At 39.1% G+C, this 12075-nt stretch overlaps 1 protein-coding gene across 1 annotated transcript in view; it reads right to left on the reverse strand.

Annotated features, from left to right (window-relative positions):
- The window catches only part of LOC128698832 (2-hydroxyacylsphingosine 1-beta-galactosyltransferase-like), a 73529-nt gene that overhangs the window by 20379 nt on the left and 41075 nt on the right, over positions 1–12075 (reverse strand). Inside the window, exons 6-7 of the mRNA XM_070079842.1 lie at positions 6052–6189; positions 2593–2674 (exon numbers count right to left, since the gene is read on the reverse strand). Coding sequence (XP_069935943.1) covers positions 2593–2674; positions 6052–6189 — 220 coding nt within the window. The remainder of the gene's footprint in view (positions 1–2592; positions 2675–6051; positions 6190–12075) is intronic.

Below are 12075 nucleotides of genomic sequence, written 5' to 3' on the forward strand. Positions count from 1 at the left end.
TACTACTGTAAACTGTCTTGTATATTTATTATTACTACTGTAAACTGTCTTGTATATTTATTATTACTACTGTAAACTGTCTTGTATATTTATTATTACTACTGTAAACTGTCTTGTATATTTATTATTACTACTGTAAACTGTCTTGTATATTTATTATTACTACTGTAAACTGTCTTGTATATTTATTATTACTACTGTAAACTGTCTTGTATATTTATTATTACTACTGTAAACTGTCTTGTATATTTATTATTACTACTGTAAACTGTCCTTTCTTAGGTCAATAAAAATTCCTATTGGATATTCCTTATTTTCCAATGCTGTGTAAAGCAGATCTAGCATTTTTATGATTGCATCATTAGTGCTTTTATTTTTCCTGAATCCAAATTGGCAGGGGTTGACTATGTTTTGTGCCGTTATAAATGAATATAGTCTCCTGTGCACGAGTTTCTCAAAGATTTTGGATAGCAATGGTAAGTTTGATATTGGCCTATAGTGGTTTAAGTCTGTAGGGTCACCACCTTTATGTATTGGTGTAACCCTTGCCATCTTGAGTAGTTTCGGGAAGGTGCTAGTTTCTAGTGACTTGTTAAAAAGTAATGAAATAGCATGCAAAAGGACATGGGCCGCTCGCTTGTACAGTAATGGTGGGACATGAGACAGATTCCCCGAGTTATTTTTAAGTGACTTTATAATCTCGGTGACTTCCGAGGGCTCAGTTGGTGCAAGATAGAAGGAATTTGGGAAATTCCCATCTAGGTAGTCCCCAGCATGGGCATTGGTATGTGGGATTTTATTGGCGAGATTAGATCCTATGGTTGAGAAGAAGTCGTTTATCTTGTTAGCTGTGTCAGTGGGATGTAGTGGTGTTTCATTAGGTTTAGTTAGGACAATATTCTTGGTTTCTTTCAGTTTGTGGGTCCCTAGAATCTGAGAGAGCGTTTTCCAGGTCTTTTTTATATGTCCTCTAGTGTCAGTGAATCTACTGGAGTAGTATAGTTGTTTGGCTTTCTTTATTACTTTGGTAAGAACTGATGAATAGTGTTTAAGAGTATCTTTGTGTATTAAGCTCTGTCTATATTGCTTTTCATATTGGTGTTTCTTGTCCATGGATTTCAGAATGGTGCTGGTTAGCCATGGGCAACCAAGCTGTTTGTTTGTGATCTGTGTCGTTTTTATAGGACAATGTTTGTTGTATAGTCTAAGTAATTTGTTAAGAAAAATGTCTGTCCAGTCATCAATACCATTGGCCTTGGAGAATTCTGTAGGCCAGTCAACAGTCTCTAGGTCAGCTGTGAACTTCCTTATTGAGGCCTCATCATGGAGTCTAAATGAAACTTTGTTGTATTCAAGTGGTGGTTTACTAATGTTTGTCAGGAGGAAGGTAGGGTAGTGGTCTGTAGTGCTATCTGTGATTATCCCTGATTTAAGGGGGACTAGTATATTAGTCCACATGTGGTCTATTATGGTTGCACTTGTCTCAGTGAGCCTGGTTGGTTTAGTTATTGTTGGTATGAGAAGTATGTTGTTCATATTGTTGATGAAATCAGTTACAGGCTGATCATCTAGTAAGCCAAGGTTGATGTTGAAGTCTCCAGCTAAAAGAAGGTGGTGCTTATTCATTTGTCTGTTTGTTATTAGTGACTTTAATTTCTCACTGAAATTTGGGATGTTTGTGTGAGGTATCCGGTAAATGGCATCGATTGTTATAGGCGTCTTAAGGTTTTTTACAGTAAAATTAGCTAAAATGTATTCCCCATATTCATCACTAAAGCAAGTGGTGCTAATACAAGATAATTGGTTAGAGTAATAGATTGCAATACCACCCCCAACTTGGTTTGGTCTGCAGTTGTGAATTGCTGTGTATCCTGGTAGAGGGTAGATATCTATTGTGTCCTGCTTAAGCCAGGTCTCAGTAAGAATAATGCAGGAGAAGGGTGTCTTTAGTGATTCAAGGAGTGCCAGGAGGTCATCATAGTGTTTGCTTAAGAACCTGATGTTGTAGTTAAGTACTGATAGACTTTTAGCATTGTTGAGGATAGTGCTGGCTTGTGATGCTGTGTAATAAAGGCAGTTACTTTCCAATAGGTTTTGATTGTGTGTCAGATTATGGAGGTTTAGATCAGGGTCAACGTGATCAATCATCTTCTAGGTTTAAATTATGGTTATTTATATCCTGAGTTGTGTGTTGAGTTCTAGTACTGATATCTGTAGTGGTAGGAAGTTTGGACAAGTATATAGCTAGAGTGTTTTGGTCATATAGAGTATAGTCACTGCTTTGTATATTTATTACTACTGTAAACTGTCTTGTATATTTATCATTACTACTGTAAACTCTCTTGTATATTTATTAATATTACTGTAAACTGTCTTGTATATTTATTACTACTGTAAACTGTCTTGTATATTTATTACTACTGTAAACTGTCTTGTATATTTATCATTACTATGGTAAACTGTCTTGTATATTTATTATTACTACTGTAAACTCTCTTGTATATTTATCATTACTACGGTAAACTATCTTGTATATTTCAATACCCAGGCATTGGGTTACAAAATAATGTTGTTAGAAGAACCATAATTTACCTTCTGTCTGCTGCCAGTTTACCCAAGGCTTCTCTCAGCGTCGTTACTGTCACCTCACCAGCTGCTACCACAGTGCCTATCCCTGTAGTTGAAAAGCAACGAAAAAAGTATACAAGTCTACATATACACACTGAAATTTTACTTACTATCCAGTAAAATAAGTAAATGACCCTGGAGTTTATAGTTACTAACCCACAACATCCCCACTGTACTTCTCACTTCCTAGACTCGAACTAAGTCAATGAAATTTGGAATGAAATTTGCTGTACTGTTTACGCTCACACATCATATCTCAAAAATCACTTGTCTTAACTCTGATCAAACAAACTCGTATGCATTCTGAATGCTCAAACATATATTTTTCACAAATTTTACATCATTTATTCATTTCATTCTGTCACATACACCTGTTTCCACCCACCCTGGGTGTATATACCCTCTTAATCAATGTGTCCTGATAGATAACCCAACCATTGCACCAACCCATCTTCCACTCTCAGAATTATAGCTTCTATGTACAACATAGAGGAAAAATAATGTAAGGGACCTGGGAGTGGTAATGTCTGAGGATCTCACTTTCAAGGATCACAACAGTGCCACGATCACAAGTGCAAAGAAAATGTTAGGATGGATAATGAGAACGTTCAAAACGAGAGATGCCAAGCCAATGATGAGTCTTTTCAAATCTCTTGTTCTCTCTAGGCTGGAATACTGCTGTACATTAACATCTCCATTCAAAGCAGGTGAAACTGCAGATCTAGAGAGTGTCCAGAGAACCTTTACTGCACGTATAAGTTCTGTCAAGCACCTGAACTACTGGGAACGCCTGGAAGTACTGGACTTGTACTCGTTGGAACGCAGGAGGGAGAGATATATCATAATCTACACTTGGAAAATCCTGGAGGGAATGGTCCCGAATTTGCACACAAAAATCACTCCCTACGAAAGTAAAAGACTGGGCAGGCGATGTTGTTGCACTGCCTCCACAGGATAGATGTGAGGTGCTGTGTATCCATATGTTGTTGCACTGCCTCCACAGGATAGATGTGAGGTGCTGTGTATCCATATGTTGTTGCACTGCCTCCACAGGATAGATGTGAGGTGCTGTGTATCCATATGTTGTTGCACTGCCTCCACAGGATGGATGTGAGGTGCTGTGTACCCATATGTTGTTGCACTGCCTCCACAGGATGGATGTGAGGTTCTGTGTACCCATATGTTGTTGCACTGCCTCCACAGGATGGATGTGAGGTGCTGTGTATCCATATGTTGTTGCACTGCCTCCACAGGATGGATGTGAGGTTCTGTGTATCCATATGTTGTTGCACTGCCTCCACAAGATGGATGTGAGGTGCTGTGTATCCATATGTTGTTGCACTGCTTCCACAAGATGGATGTGAGGTGCTGTGCATCCATATGTTGTTGCACTGCTTCCACAGGATGGATGTGAGGCGCTGTGCATCCATATGTTGTTGCACTGCTTCCACAGGATGCATGTGAGGTGCTGTGTATCCATATGTTGTTGCACTGCTTCCACAAGATGGATGTGAGGTGCTGTGCATCCATATGTTGTTGCACTGCTTCCACAGGATGGATGTGAGGTGCTGTGCATCCATATGTTGTTGCACTGCTTCCACAGGATGGATGTGAGGCGCTGTGCATCCATATGTTGTTGCACTGCTTCCACAGGATGGATGTGAGGTGCTGTGTATCCATATGTTGTTGCACTGCCTCCACAGAATGGATGTGAGGTGCTGTGTATCCATATGTTGTTGCACTGCCTCCACAGGATAGATGTGAGGTGCTGTGTATCCATATGTTGTTGCACTGCCTCCACAGGATAGATGTGAGGTGCTGTGTATCCATATGTTGTTGCACTGCCTCCACAGGATAGATGTGAGGTGCTGTGTATCCATATGTTGTTGCACTGCCTCCACAGGATGGATGTGAGGTGCTGTGTACCCATATGTTGTTGCACTGCCTCCACAGGATGGATGTGAGGTTCTGTGTACCCATATGTTGTTGCACTGCCTCCACAGGATGGATGTGAGGTGCTGTGTATCCATATGTTGTTGCACTGCCTCCACAGGATGGATGTGAGGTTCTGTGTATCCATATGTTGTTGCACTGCCTCCACAAGATGGATGTGAGGTGCTGTGTATCCATATGTTGTTGCACTGCTTCCACAAGATGGATGTGAGGTGCTGTGCATCCATATGTTGTTGCACTGCTTCCACAGGATGGATGTGAGGCGCTGTGCATCCATATGTTGTTGCACTGCTTCCACAGGATGCATGTGAGGTGCTGTGTATCCATATGTTGTTGCACTGCTTCCACAAGATGGATGTGAGGTGCTGTGCATCCATATGTTGTTGCACTGCTTCCACAGGATGGATGTGAGGTGCTGTGCATCCATATGTTGTTGCACTGCTTCCACAGGATGGATGTGAGGCGCTGTGCATCCATATGTTGTTGCACTGCTTCCACAGGATGGATGTGAGGTGCTGTGCATCCATATGTTGTTGCACTGCCTCCACAGGATGGATGTGAGGTGCTGTGCATCCATATGTTGTTGCACTGCCTCCACAGGATGGATGTGAGGTGCTATGCATCCATATGTTGTTGCACTGCTTCCACAGGATGGATGTGAGGTGCTGTGCATCCATATGTTGTTGCACTGCCTCCACAGGATGGGTGTGAGGTGCTGTGCATCCATATGTTGTTGCACTGCCTCCACAGGATGGATGTGAGGTGCTGTGTGTCCATATGTTGTTGCACTGCCTCCACAGGATGGATGTGAGGTGCTGTGTATCCATATGTTGTTGCACTGCCTCCACAGAATGGATGTGAGGTGCTGTGTATCCATATATTGTTGCACTGCCTCCACAGAATGGATGTGAGGTGCTGTGTATCCATATGTTGTTGCACTGCCTCCACAGAATGGATGTGAGGTGCTGTGTATCCATATGTTGTTGCACTGCCTCCACAGAATGGATGTGAGGTGCTGTGTATCCATATGTTGTTGCACTGCCTCCACAGAATGGATGTGAGGTGCTGTGTATCCATATGTTGTTGCACTGCCTCCACAGGATGGATGTGAGGTGCTGTGTATCCATATGTTGTTGCACTGCCTCCACAGGATGGATGTGAGGTGATCTATAAACTAGCAACTTCGGTGGCAAAATCTAATCACTCAGTCTAAAAAAAACTAATCAATAGGTTCTAAACCCTTCCTAATAGCCTTCTTCTTAATAATAATAATAATAATCATAGCAACAATAATAATAATGATAATAACAGCAACATAAGTAATAATAATCATAAGAGCAATAATAATAATAATAATAATAATAATAATAATAATAATAACAGCAACATCAATAACAATAATAAAAATAATAATAATCTTTATATCTACAGAGTTCCAAAAGAAATACTCAGATAGGCCTATAAACCCACCTAGGTCTTGGAGGGCTGCTGCAGCCAGTGTCTGGTCAGCAGTGACAGGCAGACACAGGACAGGCGAAGCAAAGTAGACAGCAGCCATTGTGTCTGTCTCACCACAGGTTGATATCAGTAGACGGTGGCGAGGATGGTCTGAAATTGACGGGAATTAGAGACAGGTGGTCAACACTTTGCTCAGGTGTACTGACATTCACTTAAGTTGTATTAAGTTGCTACTGAAAATTTCAGTAGAGATAAAAATAATGTTATTTAAATTAAATGTTCATTTGGCGCATCATTCAGAGTAATACACAACTGAAGGAGCATCGATACTGAAGGTGAGCATTGTATTAATTATATCACAGTTTGATTCAGGGAGTCAAGGGAATGCTCATGGAGTCTAATGCAATGTTTGCAGCATTCACAGAGACTCACACAAAGGATCATTTTGACAACAAATTATGGATCCTAGGTTATAACCTATTCAGGTGCTACAAACTAAACAGGCAACAAGGAGGGGGGGAAGATTGGCCTGTACGTCATAAAATCGCTCATTTGCACAGAACTACTAAACAACTCAAATGATGTAGTTGAAGTTTTGGCAGTTAAAATTGAAAACCAAAACCTTGTCATTGAGTTGTATACAAGCTTGTGGATGCAACTTCCTAGTAATTCCAAGAACAGCTTTTGAAAACTGACCACTATCTGGAAAATCTCCCAACTCCTGCCCCAAACATCTTGCTACTGGGGGATTTCAACTCGAGACACCTAACATGGAGGAGTGTAGCAAGTAATATTTTAGCAGAGATCACCCCAGGAGGAGCTCAGATGAATATTCACACACACACGAACTATTAAATCTCTGCACCAAATTCACCTTAAACCAGCAAATATTAGATCCTACATGACTAGAAAATGTGCTGGATCCAATCTTCAATAACAATGACGATCTGATATGAAATGTAACAGTATTCAAAGTTTATTCTCTATAAGGATTACAATGCTGAGTTTACAGAAATTTGGTTATTGTTTGGTTTACATGTAGTAAATTGTGATTACAGAGTGTACCACTAGAACGCTTAGCATGGCTAGGCATTTCGGGCATACTTAGTTTTATTCTTAATTGTAAAATATTACAAATTATGAGGTAAGTTGGTATTATGGCTAAGTGACTAAATACTAGTTTGTGAGTTTAGCAATGTGAATGCTTTTGTTTTGGCACAGTACATAGTTTCAGTATTGGAGTATCACAGGATTCATTATTTTAAGACTGAGATTAATATTTCTGTTTATGGTCAAATGAGTGAGTGAAAGTGTGAACCACCAGGTGGTATTCGTGTAGTTAGTTGACGGGGTGTATCAGGGAGATAAGATGTTTTCTAATGATAGTTTTGAAGGTGATGAATGTGTCTGCAGTTCTAGAGTTCTCAGGTAGGGTATTCCAGATTTTAGGGCCTTTGACATACATTGAATTTTTGTAAAGGTTTAGTCGGACACGGGGAATGTCGTAGAGATGTTTGTGTCTGGTGATATGCCTGTGGGTTCTGTCACAACTATCAAGAAAGCGTTTTAGGTCAAGGTTGATATTAGAGTTTAAGGCCCTGTAGATATAGATTGCACAGTAGTAAGTGTGGATGTACTGAACTGGGAGTAAGTTTAGATCTATGAAGAGTGGGGGGGGGGTGTTGCCAGGGATGGGATTTAGTGATTATTCTTACTGCAGCTTTTTGTTGGGTTATTATTGGCTTTAGGTGTGTTGCTGCAATTGATCCCCAAGCACAAATAGCATAGGTGAGGTATGGATAAATAAGTGAGTGGTATAGTGTGAGAAGGGCATTTTGCTGCACGTAGTATCGTATCTTGGAGAGGATCCCAACCGTTTTGGATACTTTTTTGGCTATATGCTGGATATGGGTGCTGAAATTCAGGTTGTTGTCAAGGTATAAGCCTAGGAATTTTCCCCCATTATTTCTGGTAATTAGAGTGTTGTCAATCTTAATGTTAATTTGTGCATCTCCTGCTCTGCTACCAAACATAATATAGTAGGTTTTGTCAGTGTTAAGCGTAAGTTTATTGGCTGTCATCCAAGTCGATATTTTAATCAGCTCCTCATTCACAATGGTGTTGAGGGTGGCAAGATTAGGGTGAGAGACGACATAAGTCGTGTCATCAGCAAAGAGAATGGGTTTCAGGTGTTGGGATACACGTTTGGAAGGTCATTGACGTATATGAGGAAGAGCAGGGGACCAAGGACACTTCCCTGCAGAACTCCAGTATCAAGTGGCCGTGTTGCTGATGCTGTGTCTTTAATGGTGACGTACTGATACCTATTAGTAATGTAAGATTTGAAATAAGCAAGCGCATGGCCTCTTATACCGTAGTGATCAAGTCTGTGGAGTAGGATGTCGTGGTTTACTGTGTCAAAAGCTTTTCTTAGGTCAATAAAAATTCCTAGTGGATATTCCTTATTTTCCAATGCTGTGTAAAGCAGATCTAGCATTTTTATAATTGCATCATTAGTGCTTTTATTTTTCCTGAATCCAAACTGGCAGGGGTTGAGTATGTTTTGAGCCGTTATAAATGAATACAGTCTCCTGTGCACGAGTTTCTCAAAGATTTTGGATAGCAATGGTAAGTTAGATATTGGCCTATAGTTGTTTAAGTCTGTAGGGTCACCACCTTTATGTATTGGTGTAACCCTTGCCATCTTGAGTAGTTTCGGGAAGGTGCTAGTCTCTATTGACTTGTTAAAAAGTAATGAAATAGCATGCGAAAGGACATGGGCTGCTCGCTTGTACAGTAATGGTGGGACATGAGACAGATTCCCTGAGTTATTTTTAAGTGACTTTATGATCTCAATGACTTTCGTGGGCTCAGTTGGTGCAAGATAGAAGGAATTAGGAAAATTTCCATCTAGGTAGTCCCCAGCATGGGCATTGGTATGTGGGATTTTACTGGTGAGATTAGATCCTATGTTTGAGAAGAAGTCGTTTATCTTGTTAGCTGTGTCAGTGGGATGTAGTGGTGTTTCATTAGGTTTAGTTAGGACAATATTCTTGGTTTTTCTCAGTTTGTGGGTCCCTAGAATCTGAGAGAGTGTTTTCCAGGTCTTTTTTATATCTCCTCTAGTGTCTGTGAATCTACTGGAGTAGTATAGTTGTTTGGCTTTTTTTATTACTTTGGTGAGAGCTGATGAATAGTGTTTAAGAGTATCTTTGTGTATTAAGCTCTGTCTATATTGCTTTTCATATTGGTGTTTCTTGTCAATGGATTTCAGAATGGTGCTGGTTAGCCATGGGCAACCAAGCCGTTTGTTTGTGATCTGTTTTGTTTTTATAGGACAATGTTTGTTGTATAGTCTAAGTAATTTGTTAAGAAAAATGTCTGTCCAGTCATCAATACCATTGGCCTTGGAGAATTCTGTAGGCCAATCAACAGTCTCTAGGTCAGCTGTGAACTTCCTTACTGAGGCCTCGTCATGGAGTCTAAATGAGACTTTGTTGTATTCAAGTGGTGGTTTACTAATGTTTGTCAGGAGGAAGGTAGGGTAGTGGTCTGTAGTGCTATATGTGATTATCCCTGATTTAAGGGGGGGGCTAGTATATTGGTCCATATGTGGTCTATTATGGTTGCACTTCTCTCAGTGAGCCTGGTTGGTTTAGTTATTGTTGGTATGAGAAGTGTGTTGTTCATATTGTTGATGAAATCAGTTACAGGCTGATCATCTAGTAAGCCAACGTTGATGTTGAAGTCTCCAGCTAAGAGAAGGTGGTGCTTATTCATTTGTCTGTTTGTTATTAGTGACTTTAATTTCTCACTGAAATTTTGGATGTTTGTGTGAGGTATCCGGTAAATGGCACCGATTGTTATAGGCGTCTTAAGGTTTTTTACAGTAAAATTAGCAAAAATGTATTCCCCATATTCATCACTAAAGCAAGTGGTGCTAAGACAAGATAATTGGTTAGAGTAATAGATTGCAATACCACCCCCAACTTGGTTTGTTCTGCAGTTGTGAATTGCTGTGTATCCTGGTAGAGGGTAGATATCTATTGTGTCCTGCTTAAGCCAGGTCTCAGTGAGAATAATGCAGGAGAAGGGTGTCTTTAGTGATTCAAGGAGTGCTAGGAGGTCATCATAGTGTTTGCTTAAGGACCTGATGTTGTAGTTAAGTACTGATGGACTTTTAGCATTGTTTAGGATAGTGGTGGCTTGTGATGCTGTGTAATAAAGGCAGTTACTTTCCAATAGGTTTTGATTGGGTGTCAGATTATGGAGGTTTAGATCAGGGTCAACGTGATCAATCATCTTCTAGGTTTAAAATTATGGTTATTTATATCCTGAGTTGTGTGTTGAGTTCTACTACTGATATCTGTAGTGGTAGGAAGTTTGGACAAGTATATAGCTAGAGTATTTTGGTCATGTAGGGTATAGTCACTACTACACATAATGAAGTTGATGTTGTCTATGTGTTGTGCTGGAATGAACTAAAAGTACAAATTAAAAGTACAAATTAAAAATAGCACTAGTCTCTCACTAGTAATTGCACTATGGTCTAATATAGTGAATTTGGTATTGACTATGTATTGAGCTAGAAAGAGCTATAGTACAACTAGGTTTAGTCTAATAATATAAAAATACAAATTACAAATAGCACCAGTCTCTCACTAGTAATTGCACTATGGTCTAGTATAGTGAATTTGGTATTGACTATGTATTGAGCTAGAATGACCTAGAGTAAAACTGTGATTAATCTAATAATATAATAAAGGAACAAGACTCTCAATTGTAATTGCACTAAGGTCTTATATAAGTTGTTTACAAGAATTAGAGTATAATTAGATTTAAATTGACAGGATAAAATACACAAATTAAGGTAGCAAAATAATAATAAAAAAAAATGATAAAAATAAAAATGGCAATGACTTGGTTATAATATGCTAGTAAGATGGTAGACAGGATAATATAAAAGTTGTAGCTGAAAATACTAGGTTAAAAAAGTATGGAATAAAAATGGTCAATAAAAGAAGTTTACAATAAGTTTGATCAATATAGTTTAAAGTAAAATTGGGCAATAATAGGGATTTAGAATAAAATTGGGCAATTGAGTATTTTATAAAGTGAGGTAGAATTATTGAAGACAAGTTATGGTTAGTTTATAAAAAATAAGATGGAACAGTGATGTGGTAAGTTGTAAAAAAGGAGATAGATTCTGTAGATATTAAATACAATTAAGACTATGAGGTAGAATGGTCGTTGAATACAACAATGACAATTAAAAGTAGTTGGGGTATTAGAATTTTAGGGGGGCACGAATTTATGACAATATAACACTAACGGTGGACTATGGGTATTATCTGCACTTTACTCTGATTCTGTTAGTCAAAGACAATACACTCAAATCACTACATAACAATGGTACAGACATGAATGAACAGGGCTCCTGATCAGCAAAATGTGATCAGTCATGAGGGTGTCTTCGCAAAATTCATCTTCAATAACAAACACAACAAATGGAAACAAATCAGCCATGTACTAAATTAAACAAACTGGGAAGATATCCTAAACAACCAGGATCCAAACCTTTGCCTAGAAAAAATAAACTCTGTGGTTCTTGAGATCAGCTCAAGACGCATTCCATTACGAAAAAGAAAGAGAAGAAAAAATTAGAAAGAGACGGTCACTATACAGACGAAGGTTAAGAATCACAGAGCTGCTGAGAGGGGCCAATATATCTGAAATATGATGAGAGGCACTGGTGCCATAAGGGAAATTAAAAAAAAAATACTTCTTCTCTTATGCCAAATCTAAGGGAAAAACAACATCCAGTATTGGGTCCCTGGTTAGGCGGATATGACTCAGTGTTCAGCGAGCCATTACCTAGACTAAGAGTTGACAGTCCAGACGAATTCTACATGAAATAGACAATAAATTTGGTCATCTCAAAAATCTCTGATATTATCTTAACACCACAAGAGTTTGAAAAGGCAATAAATGATATATCCATGCACTCTGCCCCAGGCCCAGACTCATACAACTCCA

Source organism: Cherax quadricarinatus, unplaced genomic scaffold (genome assembly GCF_038502225.1).
Source record: "Cherax quadricarinatus isolate ZL_2023a unplaced genomic scaffold, ASM3850222v1 Contig29, whole genome shotgun sequence".
NCBI classification, from domain to species: domain Eukaryota; kingdom Metazoa; phylum Arthropoda; class Malacostraca; order Decapoda; family Parastacidae; genus Cherax; species Cherax quadricarinatus.